The sequence below is a fragment of the Somniosus microcephalus genome, chromosome 32 (assembly GCF_052327205.1).
Source record: "Somniosus microcephalus isolate GS21.2 chromosome 32, FLI_Smic_1.0, whole genome shotgun sequence".
In the NCBI taxonomy this organism is placed as follows: Eukaryota; Metazoa; Chordata; class Chondrichthyes; order Squaliformes; family Somniosidae; genus Somniosus; species Somniosus microcephalus.
In genome coordinates, this window is record NC_141018.1 from 36,892,842 (window position 1) to 36,914,185 (window position 21,344).

The following is a 21,344-nucleotide window of genomic DNA, read 5'->3' on the forward strand; positions in this document are numbered from 1 at the left end:
CCCTAGCCCTGAACCTGCATCTTTTGCTCGTGTCACCCCTGTGTCCCCTCATGCCCTCTGGGTTTGGAGCAGGGATTAGGGGGAGGGGCAAAGTACCTGAGAGGGAGAAATGAAAAGTGGCATGACTGAGTGACAGGGTGAGGAGGAGACGGGAGAGAAGAGCCCGAGAGGGAAAGAAAGGGAGATAGAAGGTATGGGCTCAGATCCAGGGTGGCAGCCAGAAATGTGCACAAGCATGGCCACAGAGCGAATCTGTTACATCTAACGCAGGAGGCCACAGAGGAATCTGCTACTTCAAAGGGTAATAGAGTTGTGGAATAAGTTACCAGAAAAGGACAGTGAAGCAGACAGTATAAGTGGGTTCAAAGGGTATGCATTTCTGGAGAGAAGATGTGATTGAGAGATAGACGAGGATGGATAGGTAGATAATGTTGATGTTTTAAAAACGGATGAGCTTGTTGTCCTTTTCTTCCTAAAAATTCTCATGTGGCTACCGTTTTATTTAAGAAGTGGATAAGTGCAGTGAATGAAGGATGTTGAATGTTTGCTGGGGAAGTGCTGAACCCTGAGTGTCAGGCCATTGGAGCTGCACAAAAAAAAATCTAAAATAAAGCACATGACCAGATCTTGCATATGGTGCGTGGAGGTCAAGTGGGACGGCACTTTATCTTTCAGCTTTGATGCTGTTTAAGCAAAGCTGTTCAAAGTAGTGGAGGATGTAAACTTGGCTGCTTGAATATTCTCAAAGGAGTGGACATGAAAGATGGTGTTTGCCCTGAGCAGTCTTGCTGCACTGTCTGTGCACTTGCCCAGGATGTTTGTTTTGAGAAGTTTCAAATAGTTTAAAAGCTTTTATGCCATCTGTGACCCATACACTCATGGTGCTAAGCCAGTTACCAGGCTTGCCAGAACCGTAACCACATGTCTTGAGGGAATGTTGCAATATTAATTCATGCGAGTCTCCTTAAATGGTAAAGAATTATCACTGGATAGTCTATTTCCTTATAGGCTCAATCTCTTTAGCTGCTTAGTTTATTGGTTTAAATTTATTTCAGCAAAGTTGCTACGTAATATTTATGTTGTACTTTTAGGAAAAAGAGATTATTTTGAATATTGACGCATTTATTTTTTTGAGACAGAAGATAAATATCTTTTATCTGTGACCTACAAGTTTGCTTTTTTTTTTAAATAAACTTTCTTGTCTCCAAAAATTCCAGGAAATGCTGACCGAGCGTGGAAATGTTACAAATACCTTTCATATTAATAACCCTGTGAGACCAGAGACTGGTTTAGGAAAGAGTGCTCGCTGGAACACAAAAATACATTACATAGCTGTTGTTTTGTTGGCTGGAAATGGGCCAGTGTCACTTTGGCAAGCGGTTTGCAACCCTTGAGGAATAAAACTGAATTTCAGATGAGGTCATATATGGCAGCAGTGACTCCATGTGATGCCCTTTCTCTCCAGACTCTTGCTCGTTATACACTCTTTGCATAGTTGAACAGGAACTAGAGGAATAGTTACTGCTGCCTCTGCCTTCAGTGTTTCTTATTTGCAGGGTCGGGGGGTGTTCTGCTAATGCAAACCCCTGTTCTAGTAATGATGCCGTACTGGTATATTCACTGAAGAACACTGAAGAAAGAACGATGTGCATTTATATAGTATCTCATCATACCTTCCGAATGTCTCAAAAGTTCTTCAGGTACAATGAGTTACTCCGAAATATCGTGATTGTTGTTATGCAGGTGAACGTGGGATCCAACAAACAGCAAAGAGATGACTCATTCATCTGTTTTTGGTAGTTATTGGTTGAAGGACAAATATTAGCAGAGCCCCTGGTTCCTGCTCGATCGTGCCCTGAAATCTGTAACCTTTACCTGAACCACTGGAGCGGGCAGTTGGGGCCCTCAGTCTTTTGAAGGATGGCATCTTCATCATGGGACACCTTCAGTACTGCACTGACAGTCAGCCTGGATTGTGCGCTAAGATAATGATATGAACCCACAACCTTCTAATTCAGATGTGAAAGTGCTGCAAAATGAGTCAAGCCAACAATGTAAACGATATACTAATCGATATATTCCACTGAACGCAAAACTGTCTTGAGTGTGGAAAGTTTTAGGTCAATTTCAATCCACTCATGCTGTTACTACCCAGTAACAGCTGCCAAACTGGTTTCAATCGGGCACACCTTCCCCCAAAAATGTTAATGCATCTCTCCCTTCCCAACCCCCTTTTAAGGAGGGAGCCCATTAATTGTTTTCCCTGTAGGGTCGCTTGTCTGACCTCATGCTCTACTCCAAACACTGGTGTGTTTTGTTAAATAAAACAAAGCAATGTGGAACTGTGGAGTATTTCCTCCCATGTTCTTCAGGTTCTAAATTCTCCGTTCTCCATGCTTTTCCTCCTCACTGCAGCCACACTGATCAAAATCAAGGTTTGTTGTGTTGTCTACTCTAACTTATTCTTCTGCAGGACCACAAACCTGTGGAAATTATCATGCCTTCTCTTCCTTGTTTTCAAAGCCCTCCACCGCCTCGCCCCTCCCTATCGCTGTAACCTCCTCCAGCCCTACAACCCTCCGAGATCTCTGCGCTCCTCCAATTCTGGCCTCCCTGACTTTAATTGCTCCACCATTGACGGCCGTGCCTTCAGCTGCCGAAGCGCTAAGCTCAGGAATTCCCTCCCTAAACCTCTCCGCCTCTCTACCTCTCCCTGCTCCTTTAAGACGCTCCTTAAAACCTACCTCTGAGCAAGCTTTTTGTCACCTGCCCTAATATCTCCTTATGTGTCTCGATGTCAAATTTTGTTTGATAAGACTCCTGCCTTGGGACATTTTACTACTGTACGTTAAAGGCGCTATATGAATGCAAATGGTCATCGTGCAATCTACAGACTTTTAAGCTAAGCTTACCGTCACCTAGTAACTACTTCCTGATTTATCCTACTTCTGTCCTCCTCTCTTCAACTTTGGCAATGTCTTGCACTGTAGGACTTGGCCCTTCATCAAAAAAAGATTGTTGGCGCTGTTCATCAAATAAACTCACTTGTCCTCCATTTGTATTTTTGAGGTGAAATGAAAATGTTACTGCTGACCTGAACAAGAAGGGGCATCTACTAGTGGTGTGGGGGAGCGGACTGGGTGCTGCTGTGGCTACAGATTTCTACAACAGTATTTTATCTCTGCAAATGGTGCATTGTAATCTGCCTCTGGGAAAGGAGGGGAGAGACTGCCTGACTGCCATTCTGATGGCAGTGGATGTAACACTGCGTCACTGTCTCTATAATTGTTCTGCCAAGTTGCTTCTCACATAGAGGTAGCTCATCAGTTATGAAAAGATCCTTTGTCTAAAGTTCCATCAGTAATTCTGTATCCAGCCAATATGTTAGAAATGTAGAGGAAGGACTTTACCTTTCCATTAATAAAATAATGAGTTACATTTAAAAACAAGAAGCCCTGATTGAGCTCCTGTACTAGATGTGAAAACGACAACCTTGTTGAAATTGAGCTGCTGGGGTTGGGAATCAGGCGTACACTGGGACCAGATAGGCAGCTTTACTCTGTACCTGATCCGTGCTGTCATCCCTATGGGAGTGCTCAATATGGACACTATGCCAAAGTGGGAAGATATTCAATTTGCCATAGTTGATGCCTTTCAACAATAGCAGCTTGATTTTATAACGCTCGGGAGAACTCCTCAGAACGCCTTGCAAGGGGACAAGAAAGACTTGCAGGTTTTTAAATAAAACTTTCAATGGGAAAGAGGTGTAAGGGGAAGTAGCTTTGGGAGATAGTTCCAAAGGGAAGTCGTGGCATGAGGCGGGGGTTGCTACTGGCCAAAAGATGAGCAACCAATGGTGGATTAGGGAGAGGGCGGAATGCACAATATTCCAGAATTAGAGGATGTGGCTGAGACATACAGCTCAGTTAAGGTGAGGCAAGATTATAAAGGGATTTGAAAACACAGACTTGGAAAATGAGTATTTTGAAGTTGATGCAGGGGGCGAAAAATTGGTTAAAGAGATGGGTATTCAGGAGGTTTAACGGCAGAGCAAAAACTGACTCCCAAAACACAGTGCTGGTGAACGTGCTAACAGAGTAGACAGATCAAAATAAACGTAAATGAAACCTGTACAACTCTGAAATGTTGGATTTAGAGTAATGTATTCAGTTATCAGAAACTTTCCACTCTTAAATTAGGCACAGTGTTGCTCATTAACTTGTACTTATGAATTCTGACTCTTCCATTTTATGTACTGTAGCTCCTTTAACACTCAGCAGGTGCGTCATAGTCTATCCTTCGCACTTGGGAGTAATCGTAGCCCAAAGGCACAGTTAGTTCTTACACTAGCTGACCCATAAACAGGAAGCTTCGCCCCCGCAAACAGCCGACTAACTAGCATGTAATACCGGGATTGAAGACAAGTAGCATACTTACTGATTTGAAACATAAAGGATTCCCCAAATCAGATTTGTTTTGTATTGTTCATTCCATTATTTTTTATGGACATCAGAGTCCAAAATCCAGAATTCTGTGGCCTGTGTCCCCTTTCACAAAGCCCTGCAGCCCCAATACCTCTGTCCTGACCTATCCATTCTCTCATATTACTACCCATCGCTAGCCTCTCTCTCCTTTCAAGCGAAAGCACATTTCTCACAAGTGGCCTCCTCTCGCTGCAGGTTCCCTTCCTACACAACTACCTGCTCTCCACCCCAAAGGATCTCTCCTGTTTCTCTGTTTCAGCTTTCCTCAGGTTGACATTTCCCCAAGCTGCTTGGGTAGTGCCACAAGTGAAGCAAGGCACTGTGCTTTCGGATACAGGGATTAACATTGATGGCTATCCCCAACTGTCTGGGTTATGTGACAGAATTTGGGGCATCAGTACCTGCCCACCCTGCATCTCAGAGGTGCACGATGGAAAGGCCGTAGAAAAAAAAACACGTAAAATGTAAATGTATTCCACATCCTGCATTTTTCCCATACCAATAATCCCCTGTAATTCGGTTTCTGTTGCTGATTTTGCAATTCTCTTACCTTCATTGAATATTTTTGTCTTACAGGAGGAGTACAGGGCCGAAGGCATCAGTTGGCACAACATTGATTATATAGACAACAGCGGTTGCATTAACCTCATCAGCAAAAAACCCACAGGCTTACTTCACTTACTGGATGAGGAGTGCAAGTGAGTACTCGGGGTAACCTGATTTAACACCGTACAGCCTGGAGTGAGTGATGTTACCGTATGAACACATTTAGTGTCAAATTTCTCTGTCCACTATAAAATGGAGACATTCACTCATAAAATAAACTGGTTAATGCCTCTGTTAAAATAACAGAGTGAATAATTTGATGGGAGAGCGTTGGTTGTCCAGCAACATCACTGACTGTAATTTCCAGGCTTACCCTTTGAATTGGTGGATATCCCATGTATTAGAGCAGTTTCAAGTCCAAAATCTAATCTAGAAGTTTAGGTGACAGTAGTAAACCTTTGCTGTCGTAGTTTTTGATGCTACTCAATCCTTAAACTAGATCACCCTGTATTTATTTCTGGATAAGTATGATACTCCGTATCAGTGTATGCTGTTCGGCATTGAACTGTGACAGTGTGAAGGGCAAATACAACATTAAACAATAAATAGAATTTCTGAAGCTGTCAATAAATCTAATTCTTTAAGAAAAAAATGAAAACTTACAATTGAGACCAATTTAAATGACCTTGTTTTGCATTATTGATGGTAGAAACGCTAATACTGGGATTCTCTGGTGATTGCACCAGTGGAGGCTGGCTGTGGGCCAAGGGCTGTGTGGGCTGGAGGCTGCGAGTGGGTTTGAGACTAAACTTGCTTGGGCGATCCCAATGCTGGATAGGAGGCTGAGTGGGCCCTGGGCTGTGCAGAGCGAGGACGAGTCTAAGTCTGAATCTAGCAACCATAAGAAGGGCTTGTGGAACTCCATGCTTTAGTGATTGAGCTGCCCAATTTCGTTTCTTTGAGCAATCTAGCTGAAGGGCCAAGGGCAGCACCAAGTTTGAAAAGAGTAGAGCAGACGGTGAAGTCAATCCTAAAGTGGTAGTTATGAAATGCTTGCAAATTGTAGGAGTAACAAAAGACTGAGGGAGGTAAGGGTTTGTTGGGCAAGTATGAGATGGGAGTAGGAGATTTCTGATGAGTTGTAGTTTCAACACAGTGAGGGTGCAGGGAGGAAGAAAAGCATTGATTTGATCATACCCAAAGTTTTAGTCTCAATTTGTGCAGTATTTCATTTGTCTCGTGCGATTACGAGAGCGAATGTCACCTGTGCTTAAATAATGCGATAAAGCTTGGGTTTTGTTTATGGATAGAACTAAAGAATGTCTGCCAAAGTAGACAGTTTACTCTTGCTAATAAAACCTTAGCTTAGGCCACTGTTCTATGGCTAACTGTAGTGTAGTGGCCGTGGCATTATGGGGGCCACTTGCTGTCAAATTCCTCCTCCTGACTTTTGGCACTTGACTGATCTGCTGCTCTGTGCCTTTGCTATCAGCCTGTCGGACTGTGGGACGTTGCCAGAGCTGTAATCTGGCACTGTTCCCTCTCTTTACTCAAGCAAGAGAAAACAAAAGAACATAATTAGAAGATGGGATTATCCTAGTACAAGTGAAAGGGCCACTTGGTAGCTCCACACTGTTTCAAGGTTGATATTAGTTGGGCACCGGGTAAGGAATCACAGCTGCGATGGAACATTCCAGAAAGAGATCCTCAGGCAAGGCATTGCTTAGACTGGGGCCCTTGACATTGTTAGTAACTCTAATGTAGTGAAATATATTTATATTTAAGCTGATTGAGATCCACCAAGAAAGGTTAAGGCTTATTCAACTAAAGCTGGGGCCTCCTCAAATGCAAAGGGTTTCTCTTAACTGTGTGTGAAACACAGTTTCATGGACTAATCTCAACTCATTTACTGTCTTGGCTAAACTTTTGAGCATACTAGTTTCTCTGTGCTCCACACTCAGCTCAGAGTTCAGGGAATTACCTACATCTGTTACTGTGCTACTTATATATAAATGAATCAACAATGGAACCTAGCAATATTTTTTTCCTTATTTTACTGAATGTGTCAGAAACTGGTCACAAGCAACATAATCTTGTCCGTGTTTATTACGAAACTTCCATTTGACCTTCCTCGTTTTTAGAGTGTAATTTATCCTGTACAGTGCTGGCCCTGGGATTTCAGTGAAGTTTACTGGCGGGAGTGCGGGGGAAGATTTGAAATTTCCACACAAACTATGAAAAGCGCTCAACAGTCCAATCATAGATTATTCTCCCCAAACTTGGGTTACGTCTGAAAGGAGCATTTTGAATTGTAAAACACTAGGGTGAAGTACTGGTGCTTACAAGTTTGTCATTAGTGATGGGAGCAATTCTTGATGAATTAAAAGCATCACGGAAGATGCACATAATACAATATTGAAGTGTATTGGTTTACGAGCCTTCTGCCAGGATAAGGGAGCAAGATATAGCAGTTATAAACACAAGGAACTGATCTCTGGAATCCAAATTAAAACTGCTCTGATATAAAAGCAGCCAGAGGAGCATTGTGCAAGATGAATATTGGCTTATATGTGATACTGTTTTTCTCTGCAGTATATTGGTACTATTAACTAAATAAGCGTTTGAAATGTAGCTGGAAATAATTGAGCTTTCCAAATGTGTGGGGCCACAGGGATGTTGCCCCTTTAAGACATTAACATCCTTGCAGTAACCATGTGTCTCGATCTCTCTGGGATACACTATAAATAGGATCTTGTCCTGGATTTACACCATCCTGGCTATACCAGACTGCTACCTGCAGTGTTGACAGATTGTATGAATTACTTCAATGTGGCTGGGACTGTCATTGCAACGTTCTGGACAAGCTACTTTGGTTGTCCCTGATTCTGTCCACTTCTCCCTCATTTTTCTGGTTGTGTCCATGATGGACCTATTCCATGACTGAGGGGCATGATGCTGCCTCCTCTGGTTTCTTCAGTAGTTTGTACAGGAGTAGCGATGGGATCAGTCAAGGTTACTGTACCTGGTAACTGCAGCCTATTATATTCACATATATTAAATGGGGTAAAACTGGTCAGTGCAGCCAGTTCAATTTCAATAGCGTTAAAGGAAAACTCGGAATCAGCATGTGACACTGTCAAGTAATCTCGGATGAAAATAAGCTTGAATCTCATAACAGTAACATAGTCTAACTGTTGTAGGTGTAATTAATTTTACCAGTGTATGGGTAGTGGTTAGCAGCATTTACCTGATGCTGCATACTTATCTCTCATTCATCAGCCCACAAGATTACATAGATGTTAAAGTGGCGAAGTTTATAGTTGTGATCATCTATATTCTTGCCCAGGAGATACAGGAAACTTTGGTTTATCCGGAGGTTGTATGTCCGGAATACTCGATTTAACGGCAAAAATCAGGAGCCGTTTTCTGTAAGTTTTTTTTAGATCTCGTTCTTTTTTTTCCCAGTCAGCCACTGCAAGGTCTGTAGCTATAGCAACAGCTTCAGCTACAGACGCTTGCAGCTGCAGCTGATTCTTTAGAAGCTGTTGCTAAGCAACAGTGTTTGTTGTCAGATACGGAGATGAAAACCTCCGTATGCTTCAACATTAACTTTGTATGTCCGGCAGTTTTGATAGATCGGCAACACGCCGGTCCCGTCGGTGCCGGATACCACAAAGTTTCCTGTAGTGAACTGCTGGTCTGAGATTGCTGCAAAGTTCTGGGCCATGCTGCTCCAGTTATGAGACCTAATGATTGGGACCACCCAGATACAGCAGTGTGACCTGTACTGCCAGTGAACCATAAATTCAACCCTTGGACAACCTAGGATATTTTCCATGCTTAACTTGACAGTTTTTTGTAACAATTCCATTACCTGCATCATGATAAAAATCTGGAAATACTGGAATTCTGAAAGAGAAACAGCATTTGTAAAGATAAATGTAGGTTAAAGCTTTAGGTGGCGAGTCTGACCCTTCATCAGAACGCAACTGATTTACTTGCTGTATATTTCTAACATTTTCTGTTTTTATTGCAACAAATCTGGGGATTTAAAGATAAACTTGCATCAAAACAGTGCATTATCACATCCTTTCAAACATTTCTGAGAGACATCACAATTAATCCATGAATTACTTGGGAATGCAGTAATACTGTTATGTGACAAACATGGCATCCGATTTGTGCACAGCAATTTGCCACAAACGGCAATTGGGTGATTGGCCAGTTGATCCGGGCTCTTCCAGTAGTGCCATGGGCTTCTTAGCATCCACGTGAACCACAGGAACAGGCAGAGGGGACCTCGGCTTAATGTCATGGAAAGAATCCCAAATCTGAGTGTCGGCTCAAATCCTGGGAGTGGGACTTGAGTCTCCAACCTGATTGGATGCGAGTGCTACCAGCTGAGCGAAGCTGACAGGGTGGCGCCGGATAGCCATCAGGAGCAATTCTGGTTGACTTTTTTTTCCCTCTTCCTCCTCTCTTTATAATCTCAGGGCATGAAGGCTGCCACTCCAGGTCAGATCAGCTAACAGCACAGGCCAAGGATCAGGTCTGTCCATCCAAGTTGTCTCCAGAGTGGCAGGAGGTGGTGTATAAATGCTCCTTATGTGAAGGTTATGGAGTGACCAGGTTACCTGGATCCCAGATGTTTTAGTACTGACGCTGGTGATGTTAATCGCTGTGTGTGTGTGTTTTGTGTGTAATTGTTTTTCTTTCAATTCAGTTTTCCACAGGCAACAAATCAGACACTGCTGGACAAATTCAAACGACAGCATGAGGGAAACAATTATATAGAGTTCCCGGCAGTGATGGAGCAAGCCTTTATCATAAAGCACTACGCAGGGAAAGTCAAGTACCAAGTGAAGGTCTGTGCTGTGTAATAAATTGGCATCAATTGAACGAGAAGAATATCGAATAGATAATGGAGGGGGGGGGGGTCACAGGCCATCGACATCATCGGGTGTTATAGCAAAGATGTACTTTGTGTTGTGCAACTAACTCATTCAGAGCAGGAAAGGTCATGGGTTCACTCCCGATTCTGTACTGAGTTAGCTGATTTCAGCCGGGAATCCATGAATGCCCCATGTTTAGGGGGGGCGACAAAGGCCAGCAGCATTGCAGCTCCTAATCATCATCCAGTAGCCCTTGCTGAAATGTGGGTGTGTCAATGCTGGGTGAAGACACAATCAGACTTGCATGTGATGCTTTCCACGGTCAAATAACCTGTGGTACCCTCCGTGGTAAATTAACATTTTCTGTCCAGAGACTGCCTTCAGTCCTGAGCACCGCACCTCAGGAGGATATATTGGCTTTGGAGGGGCTGGAGCATAGATTCACCAGAATGATATAGGGGCGAAAAGGATTAAATTATGAGGACAAGTTGCACAGACTGGGCTTGCATTCCCTGGAGTATAGAAAATTAAGGGGTGATCAAATTGAGGTGTTTAAGCTGATTAAAGGATTTGATGGGATAGATCGAAATAAATTATTTCCTCTGGCGGAACAAGGGGTTATGACCTTAAAGTTAGAGCAAGGCCATTCAGGGTGATATCAGGGCATCATGTTCATCACACAAAGGCTGGGAGACATTCTCTTCCCCAAAAAGCTGTCGAGGCTGGGTGTCAGTTGAAAATTTCAAACCTGAGATTGATAGGCAAGGATATTAAGGGATGAGGAGCCAAGGCAGGTAAATGAAGCAGAGATGCAGATCAGCCATGATCAAATTGAATGGCAGAAAGGCTCGAGGGGCTGAATGGCCTCCTCCTGTTCCTATGTTCCTAGAAAGAATAGGAAATTGGGCAAGTTGTCAGAGGCCTATAGGTCCCAGAGGAACTCTGTCCGTATGAGTCGGCGTCCCCGAGATAGGAGACTGAAAATTGTTGGGGGGTGGGGGTGGGGGCGGTGTAATTGCCTTCAATGAACATTTTTTTTAAATGATTTTAAAGAAGAATTGCAAATCAAAAATATAATCAGTCACTACAGCTTCTTCATAAATCTATGTTGGTGCAGGACTTTCGAGAAAAGAATACGGACCACATGCGTCCTGACATTGTTGCACTTCTGAAAAGCAGTAAGAACGCCTTCATCTGCAGTCTGATTGGCATTGACCCAGTGGCTGTCTTCCGCTGGTCAACACTGAGGTCCTACTTCCGAGCAGCTGTGGCTTTCCGTGAGGCCGGCAAACGCTTTGTCGAGAAGAAACCTGGTAAGGGACAGCGTGGGCGCCGTCGGGGTCGGGCACAGTTGGTAGTGAAGCACTAACCTTAGTTTGTTGTCACCTTTCAAGTTGATACAGAAAAATGTGTTGGAAGTTTCTGCAAAAAGATGCTGGCGAGCCGGTGTTTAATGTAATCCGTACTCTGTCCAGAATGGTGTGGAAGTGTTGGCCCCACATTTCTTGTATTCCTGCAGACACTGCAGGCTTTAACTTCCTCTGGTAAGGCACTGCTTATTGTGTTGGCATACGAGTTCTTTATGCACTCTATTAATGCAGTCAGGACGCTGCAAAGGAATTTTACATGAGTGTCTTAACCATTGTTGTAACAGAACTTAAATTTGGAGTTCAGGCAGTGGAATACCAAAAGGGCAGAATCACCATACTGTGTAATTATAAAAAGAAACTCCACAAATGTTGAAAATCTGAAATAAAAGCTGGAAATACACAATAGGTCTGTTAACATCTGACCAGGAAAAGCAGAGTGTAATGCTCTGGATCAAGAGCAGTAAATCTCTTTGTCTGTGTAGCTTTCTTTTCTACTTGTTAGAATACGAAATGTTTTTTCAAAAAATACTTCAGACATTAGTTCTGTTTTTCTAAAACACTGCTGCAATCAAGTTTGACAAAAAAAAATCTATAGAATGTGTCAAGGAGCCAGTGGACGCTCAATTCTTGAAACTGCTTTAAAAAATTGTAAATTAATTGAGTTTTTGTAAAATGTGCCGAGGCATGCAAGATACTTTTCTGTTTCAACGCACTAACCACAGGGCTGCATCTCTGAATGCACTTTATCAGATGACTTCTTTATGGCAGAGATGTCATCATCTACAGGATCAAAAGGCAATTCAAGGGGTTCATGCCAACATATCCCTTGAAAATGTTCAGCAACAGTGAAGACTGCCAGTCTTCTCGATTTAACCCTTCTCCCCACTAACTTAATCTGGGGGAAGAAAGAAAACAATGAAGAGGCAAAAGTCTGAGGTGAGAGTAAAAGTTCTATACTATCTCCGAAAACAATCTGTAGGAAACTCCCATCTCTAAACATGAGACCGGGAAAGGAGAAATAGGTGTTCGCCTCACTTTATTTATTCCTGTATTAGGTTTTGAAAATTTCTCACAAAATGCTCCTTCAGATATCGAGTTATTCCTACCAGTGGATTTCTAAAGCTGTAACCTGTATGAACCAGAAGGACTCTGGTTTAATCTCCAATCTCTGGAGTTATTTGATTTCAGCGAGGTGAGGAGTTTGGTACTGCAGATACTGCCAGGTACAACACTGGGTCTTCAATTAACACCACTTCTGGCAAGTACTGACCCTCAAAATGGGCAACCTCTCTGATAGGAGATTAAAAGCTCAGTGTATGGTGACTTATAACTGACCTTCCCTTCTACTGCTTACATTGGGCAGCGGCAGCTGTGTACAAATTTTTTTCCTCCCACTCCAGAAAACAAAGTTTATTTTTATTGGAATTGGAGATTTTGTTTTTAGAAAAGCGATTTGTACCCATTCTTCTCCCTTTCCCCTCACCTGGTTTTTCTCCCTTCCTCTTCTCTACTGACGGTGCTGGCTGTTACTGATGTGCAGTTCGTCCGGTAACTCACCTCAGTGGACATTCACGTGCGAGTTTAGACAGTGAGTGTTAGCAAACAATTCGGGAGGGGGAGGGAAAGAGAGGGAGTAACAGCCGACCTGGATCCTGTCCTATTCCATGGCTGCACTTCTACTTCCCAGCATGGATCGCTACATTGCAATCTGGGCCGGGGTCCCTGGATTATTTTTCTTGTCCCAGGATTCTCTCTCAGATTAATTTTATTGGCTTCATCACTACAGCTGAGAGCCAACTCAGCACAGGAGGGATTGAACCTGGGAACTTCCGAGTCTGTGTGGCTCAGCATTACCCTGGACATTCACCCAGCTTGTTACTGATTGAACAGAAATTCTGTGTGTATCGCTGACCAGCTTACTACAAGAATTGCAAATTAGACAACTTGCATGCATTAATGCCAAGACTAGATGTTAGACAGTATACTTATCTATTAATAAACCATTTGACAGCTGGAGTTTCTCTCTGATCTGTGCATTTTCAAGTTTTACCAGCTGAAGAAATAGTGATTGGAAGGATTTCTTTAAACTGCTGTTCCTCCATTGTGCTGGACAGTGTCTGACTTTGGTACATCACTTAGAAACCCGAGTACCATTGATGTGCCCAGTGAGTTACTGAGAGTGTCGCCATGAGGGACGCCACAGATCGGTTTGATACCTGGTTTAAATTCTGAACAGAATGCAGTCTCTCACTATAGTGGTTTTGAGAGACATGCAACTTGCCATCAGGCAATGGCTAGGGCAATGATTTGTTCCACCATTTGCTTTAATGTCAGAAACTGGCATTTCACTGCTTCGGGGGCTTTTTATGCACAATTGTGGTACTTGGGCAGTATATCACACTGCAAGTGGTAAGTGTAGAAATTCATGGGATGTTGTACTGCACAGAATCATTTGCCCTAATGATGGCACACTCACGACCATGTAGACTACCACTTAGACTACCCTGCTATGTCATTTCACAAATAAGCCATCATAAAATACACTGTGGGTGGCTGCAAAGACAAATATCAAGTTTTGAATTAAGTTGGTTGGCTTACAGAAGTTGGGTGATGCATGTCCCTTGCAACATAAACCATGGTAAGGGTGACTTCTGGCTAGACTGCCCCAGGACCTGATCAAGTCCCACAAGCATTAAACTCCATCTAGTGGTGGTAAACTTGAACTTGCAGCATTACAATTTATTTTATAGGTCCAAAGGCATTTACAGTGGTATTTTTGAACATGTCCCCTATCAGACCTTGGAATTTTTGCAATCTGAGATTGACCTATTTCTGTAAGTCAGACAGTTTGTGAGCAATTTAATGTTTATTGCAAGTGAATGCCCATATTGTATTAGTATGATGGTTTATGTAGGCTTTGGTTAGCTATTTCTCACTTTAATCAGTGCACTTCTGCCCTTCCAGAGCTGGGGAGATGCATTTATTTTACAGAAAGACGCATCATCATGCTGTGGCAGCTGGTCCGCACTCTGAATGCTCTGCCTAGTGCAGCCTTGCTCTGCATAGGTCTATTCCTGCTCCAGATGTAGAACACTGCTCTTTATATCTTCAGCTCTATGTAGAATAACCTCTCTTTCTTCCACCTCCTCTGTGCTTAAGATCAGCAAATTAAAATACCTTTGTGAAAACTGACAGATTCAGTAGCCTTTCCTTATGAATAACCATACAGTTCCAATAATTTAAAACTGAAGCTACTGAAGAAAAAACTAGTGCCCTAGTTTGAAATGTATGCACATGATTCTGTAAATGGCCGTCTATTGGGTATCATAAAAAGCCAACCCTATTAGGTTTCCATTGTACATTACATCATTTCTCCAGTTTCCTTTCCTTTCTTTCCACCTCTCTCCTGAAGACGCTGACTCATACTTGGGAATATGGTGCCACGGGCAACAGCAGCCCTCTGTAACCTCACCCAAGTAGCCATTCTTCATGTGCAAGCCCAGATGGCAAGTTTTGGTAGACTCTTCAGCTGTGGGAGGTGTCACACTTCAGCCTGCTCCTATCCACGGCTGATATCCACACATGCACCACTGTTTTGGCTATGTAATTCAGCATCTTATTGGCTTTGTTAATCCACCGTCTTCGTTTAAGATAGTTTCATCAGGTCTATGTGAGACTTTCTGGTGGTTGAAAATCGCTCGAGTGTTGTAGCTGTTGGTAAAGACGACTGGGATCTGTAGACAAAAATTGGGGCACTAGTAGTTTCATTTTGAAATTTAAAATGTTGGGTTTTTAGGCCTCCCTTCAGAGAACTTAATGCAGAGGCATGGTTTATAAAGAGCCTATTAACCTAGATGGAAAGTGATGAAACCCTTTTTAAAAAGTGTATTATTTGTGTCTCTGGTTTTTAAATACATTAAAAACAAATCGAGTCGTTCATTTCACTGCTGGTAGTATTTTGATTAGTGCTGATTTTCTGAAATAGATAGTCCACTCCCACAGTATGTAAACTCTGCCTTTCTCTTCCACTGCCTTTCTCTTACACTGAAGTGCATAGAGATTTTCTGCAGTTCACCAGAGATTTAACCCATTATCACTAAATTAGACAGCAAAACAGACTCATTTTCTAACAACGGAATAGATATTAATGATTAAATGTGCTTCACAATAATTGTGGTGTTTGGATTCTTGTAGAAATTTCTCAACCTTTTCAAATTCCTGTCTGTTATGAATATCTCTACCTTGTATCTCTTTTATTTTTTTTCTTTTGTTTTTATTTTGCTTCCCAAGGGCATGATGATGCTGTTCCATTCCCGGTTTTGAAAAGTGTCGATAGTTTTAGCTTTCTGCATCACCCAGTCCATCAGAGGAGTTTAGAGATTCTCCAGAGGTGCAAGGAGGAGAAGTACAGTAAGGCTCCGAATCCAGCAATACTCTGACATTCCACTTACCCGCAGGAAACGGGAGTCCAAGAGCATTCACTCGGGGCTAGTGGTCTTCATTATATATAATATATCAAAAATTGTTGCTGATCCTGCCAGCTCGCTGAGGTTAACACTTCCAGTATTGCCAAAGTGAGGGCAAAGGGAGCACTATGCTGGACTGTGTTTTAAAACGATCCAACCGGGTACTTGTGGCCTCACCAGCTGCTCACAGTGGGTAATGAAGACCACTGACTTGAAGCCAAACAACACCAAAGGATTCTGGGATGTTAGTGGTTTCTAAACCACACACTTTAATAAAGAAGGCACATTACATATTTAAAAAGAAAAACTAAGGGTAAATAATCCAAATTTCTTATGTACTCCAATTGACTTGCAGCGGATGAAATGAGAAACAGGTTGTGACTTTCCTTTGCAAAAATTCTGCAGTAAACTCCAAGTGTGTAAACCTCAGATTATTTTTTCCACACCTTTGCCCTGTATTTTCAGACACAGTGTGAATATACATCCCACAGTTCTTTGGCTTTGCTGATCGAGTGAATGGTGTTGGTCTCAATGTCCTGTCTGTGTCCATTTTCCCAGCTCTCCTTTATGTGTGTCGACTAACATTAGTTCTGCATGACCTAAGCTGGTCTCCCTGCCTGAGCACTAATCATTTCAGCTGACTCTCTTAATTTCAGTCAGGCAGCACCAGCAGCAACGCACCTCACGACTTGTGTATGAAAGCATTCATTGAGAAAATGACCGATGTGAAATGGTTAGCTCTTCTCTTTTTGGAGTGTGGCAGACCCCCCACCCCCCTCTGTTAAAGCTTGTTTTTTATTAAGCTGATGAGCTGTGTGTGTTCCAGATTGGTTAGCTTGCAATCCAGTGTGTCGCTTTTCCATACTGGGAGGATCGGGGCTTGCAGTTCATTTTACCATTGATGAAATTTCATTGAAAACCCTAATGACTACACATAATAAGTGACAAAAATATTAAAACATTATTTTAATTTGAAGTTTTAGTGTCTTATTTTAGAAATTTCCATTCAGTGTGGCCTAAAGCCTTGATGAGATGTGAGAATTATGCACAAAATAGAGTATGGGTACCACAGTCAGCAGGTGAAGTTTTAACTTCTCAATCCAATTGAGATTTCCCAGAACTAAAATAAATAGGGTTACAAAGGTGCTCTGTGTTTTGATGCAGCACATTGTCTGTCTTGTTAATCCCCAAGTAAATCCCCTTTGTACAGATCCAGAGTTCTTCAAGATTAAAATCAATTTCCCAACTCCCAGCTGAGAAGCTGACACCGCCCACGTAGCTACGTACCCAGGGAGATCTGCTTTATGGGGAGTGATATCCTGTTCCTTATTAGTGGGGAGGGATGGGTGTTCATTATTGGGAAAGGACAGACATGTATTCATCGTGGGAAGGGGTGGCCGTGTGTTCATTAGTAGGAAGGGACTGCCTCCTGTTTGATTTTTCCCCCCTAATTGTAAGCCAGCTTCTTTTGAAGTTTGTCCAGAAAGTATTAATTTGAATGTGAGCCAGGCTGGATGCCAAACTCCGCTCTTCTGAGTGTTTTGATGCTGAACGGGTTTCAAAACATTTCCTCTTCAAACATAAAAGTTCAATACATCAAGTAAGAATTGTATGACAAAAGACTTTGTTAAATTGGTGACCAGAATTGTTGGCCAAGTTTAGTGATGTATTTTTGTTCTCTAAATTGGTTTGATCCTAGTCAGTTGGGATAGTTAACAGTTCCACTTTAATAAAATTGGAGCATGGAATGTACTCTCTTCTGACTTGTCAAGATCTGAGCTTTTATGCCTATTCGGTCAAGTGGGATTTGTAGGGTGCGAGTGAGAGCCTTCAGTTTGAGATGAGATAGGCAGAGAATATGATTAAATAAGCTTCCTTCTGTTCACTTTGGAGCCCTTATTTCTGTTGGTACGATTGCTAAATGGGGGATGTGTGATGCTCCATAAACGTTTTTGCTGCTCCCCTTGCTTCTGGTCTTGTAGCCTCATTGACCAGTGTTTTTTGTATGAGTTTGTAATGTTTGTTCAGCTTCCTGCCTTTAGCCTGTGCTTTCTATAGGTTAGGCACTAAGTATCTAAAGGCTCTGGCTGTGATTTAACTCTTCTAGGAAGAGAAATAAAATCTTGCAATGGTACGGGGGTATAAAACAGCAGATTCTAACACTTGCTTGACGTACCAGGACATAATTTGACAGCTTTTTTTTGCTTTCTGTTTTTGATGTAATTGCTTGTTCCAGTTCCCCCCACCCCGGCCATGCCTTGTATGGAGTGATTCTGCATTGTACCTGCAGAGGTGCTGCAGCAATACTTCAGGTTGTCCCTGCTAATCTGCCTGCAGCATGCTGCAACAATGCATGCTTCACTTTTGCTGCTGCTAGTTTCTCTCTGATCAACTACAGTACCATTTTAGCACTTGTTTTGCTGTGATAGGTATTACAAGGAAAAGTCCCAGGACACCGTTGTCTAATTTGCAAGGAACAAACACCATCAATGACAAATCACCACGGTAAGGACTTATTTATTTGTTTGCTTAAATCTGTGGCAGTGTTTTTTAATGCTAACAAATCCAAGTTGTTTGCCATATTGTTTAAATGCTAGTTGCTGCAAATAAATTTTTACTGTGGGTTTCTGGTGCTAAATATTAGAAAGAAAATTTGAGAAAACATCTTTGACATGAATCTAGTCATTCATGTGAAAATGACTTATGAAATGATACTGGGCGGCCTGCTGGTGGCGCTGTCCAGGGAGAGTATAAATACTCAGGCACGGGCCCAGCTTGCTCAGGACATTCTTTAACAGGAACTAGTGAAGGACACAATTAGATCTCCATGTTGAAAAACAGTTGATTAAAGCCTTGTTTAATACTCAGACCAAGGGCCTGTAGTTTTCTTACGTCAATCTTAAGATACAGCATTCCTGGAATGCGAACTTTTAAATGTGATTCTCATTTGATGCAGGTAAACTGCAATAGCTAAGAGTGTTAATCTTAAGGTTAGTAATTTAAACTAAAATGCGGGGGTTGGGGGTGGTTTGGAGTGGGGGGGGAAGAAGCACAACCCAAATGATTTTGCTTCTAAAATGAGTTACTGGCAGTGGGTTGGACACTGGCCTCTCACCACTGATACCTGGATTAAAATCCGTCTCAAAGAGGTGAAGGTTACTCCTCTCGCTGGCTGCAAAGGATTGATGTGAAATGCGTTTGAACAGTTTCCACATCTAACTATTGCTGCATCTGACCTGGGAACGCTTGTTGCTATCACAGAGTGGCCAGCATTAATCATCTTCACCTCGGTGAGTTCAAAATTCACAAAGAAGTGAAACTTGAGAGAAATGTTTAATGCGTTTAAATGTTTAAAAAATAGTAATTAATTGCTTTGGTACTTTGTGCTTTAAGTGATGGGCTGGAGAGCAGGAATTCTATACAGTAGGAGTGAATGAGAAGAGTTTGGTGTGTAAATTCTCTGCTTGGATCAGAATAGTATCTGGAGATTACTGTGCTGTTATATATGTGGTTATGTATTGTATACACATCTGTACGCTATTGGTGTTGGATAATAAAAACAAAAAATGGTGGAAACCTGCAATGTGTCTGTTAATATCCGAAAGAAAAAGGTTACAATTTTGGTTGGGACCCTTTGTCAGTATGAGTTTACGGAGATTCCCATTTATGACATTTAAAAAAAATTATGGGCTATGTGTGCTGCATGAGCAAACTGATGGAGTGGAAGGGCCTGAGTTTATTTTGCCTGTCATTATCTAGTAATAAAAGGTAATGATGATCATTGTGCTTGGGTCAGTGACTTCTTAAACCTATTGCAGAGGTACAACTTCAGAAAGCATATCTTGTTCCGAGAGCCCCTTAGAAAACTGCACGTGTGACTAATTTATTCATCACACTTGGGCTGAGCCACTGGAAGTCTGAATCAGTTTTCAGGCCCATTTACAATATGGTGGCAGCGATTCCCCTGGCACCAGATTTACATCTATTTATTCCGTGGCGTGGATTTGGCAACTACCATCTACTGCAAAGGCATGTTTCCACCTTGCTCAATCCTGCTTCCCTGGTATTGACGGACGGTTTATACAGGCCAGCAACGTGAAAACTGCGTTGCTGGGTGTCCAGAGTCAAATTAGTGGAGGAGATGCGAGTGGCTGCAGTGGTGTCCTTTTACCTTGGGCACCACTGATGCTTGCTGTTGGAGGTGTACAGGTTTGGGAACCTCTACTGGCACTGGTACCTTGGTCGTTGCGCTATAAGGTTTCTTCAGAAGGCGTACTTGTCATTGAAGGCAGTCCTGGAAAGAAAAGGAAGTGGAATATTTAATCAGTTTGGCATTAATTAAAAAGCACAAGGCTGTGGAGCAGCAAATGTGGGTAAATCCTGATCAGCTTTGAAATACCTGCCAGCTTTCAAATATGATTGCCGTACCAAACTCTACAGGAAAAACTTGATATTCATCATGAAAAGTGAACTTTCTTCCACCACTGGTGCTTGACAGTTGCCACTGAACTGAAAGGAACTGTTGTTTGCTGCAGACTTCAGCTGATTTGGAATCAGTAAACCTTTCACCTTAAAAGCAGGAACAATAATTTTTGAGTTGGGTGGGAATAACCATTTTCTTTTAGTTTTGAATGCTGCGTTTATTTTAAACCATGACAAACAATAGAACTGGTATATTTTAAAACTTGGGTAGCCTAGAGTGGTAGGACAAGACACGCCAGACAACAGCAGTGGCCGATGTCGAACAACAGCTCTTGTTTGAGGAGTGAAATGTAGGAGTGTTTCAATGTACACTACATCGACAAGGCCAATGATGCACAGCTGTAACCTTCCTTCTTTCAAGGATTTTGACACTTTTGCTGGGTGTGGCGAAGCTGGCAAGGCTCAATTTATTGCCTATCGAGCATGAGGAGTCAATCACAAAGTGTGGGCTGAAGCCAAATATAGGCCTGTTTTCTTCCCATTATTGAAGACATTAGTTTTTCTGACAGCTTTGATGGTCATTCTCCAGCACCATAACCACTGCATGACCATATCCCTATACCTGTGTAATCGAACGCAAAGAAAATCAGCCAGAGGTCACCATCCTGGGTCGCTATCCTGTTAGTGATGCTGGGAGGTGCTTGTGTGTAGCTATCAGTTCAGCACAGGATCACTTCGGCATCGATGGTCTCCCATAGTCAAATAGCCTGCCGTGCTCCCTGCCTTGCGACTAACAAGAGAATAGAATCATGGAATAGAAATTTACAGCACAGAAGGAGGCCATTCGGCCCATCTTGTCCGTGCCGGCCGACAAAGAGCTATCCAGCCTAATCCCACTTTCCAGTTCTTGGTCCGTAGTCCTGTAGGTTACGGCACTTCAAGTACATATCCAAGTACTTTTTAAATGTGATGAGGGTCTCTGCCTCTACCACCCTTTCAGGCAGTGAGTTCCAGACCCCCACCGCCCTCTGGGTGAAAAAAGTTCTCCTCAACTCCCCTCTAAACTTCCGACCAATTACTTTAAATCTGTGCCCCCTGGTTATTGACCCCTCTGCCCACCTGACCAGTCCATTGATGCCTGTCTGCAGCTTTCTTCTTCGTTAT

General features: G+C 42.5%; 1 protein-coding gene across 3 annotated transcripts in view; it reads left to right on the forward strand.

Moving 5' to 3' along the window:
* The window catches only part of myo9aa (myosin IXAa), a 285,301-nt gene that overhangs the window by 173,894 nt on the left and 90,063 nt on the right, over positions 1–21,344 (forward strand). For all 3 annotated transcript variants that reach the window (XM_085972436.1, XM_085972435.1, XM_085972437.1), the window contains 5 exons: positions 5,061–5,182; positions 9,754–9,895; positions 11,040–11,235; positions 15,583–15,702; positions 18,188–18,263. In XM_085972436.1, the coding sequence (XP_085828562.1) occupies positions 5,061–5,182; positions 9,754–9,895; positions 11,040–11,235; positions 15,583–15,702; positions 18,188–18,263 (656 nt within the window). The remainder of the gene's footprint in view (positions 1–5,060; positions 5,183–9,753; positions 9,896–11,039; positions 11,236–15,582; positions 15,703–18,187; positions 18,264–21,344) is intronic.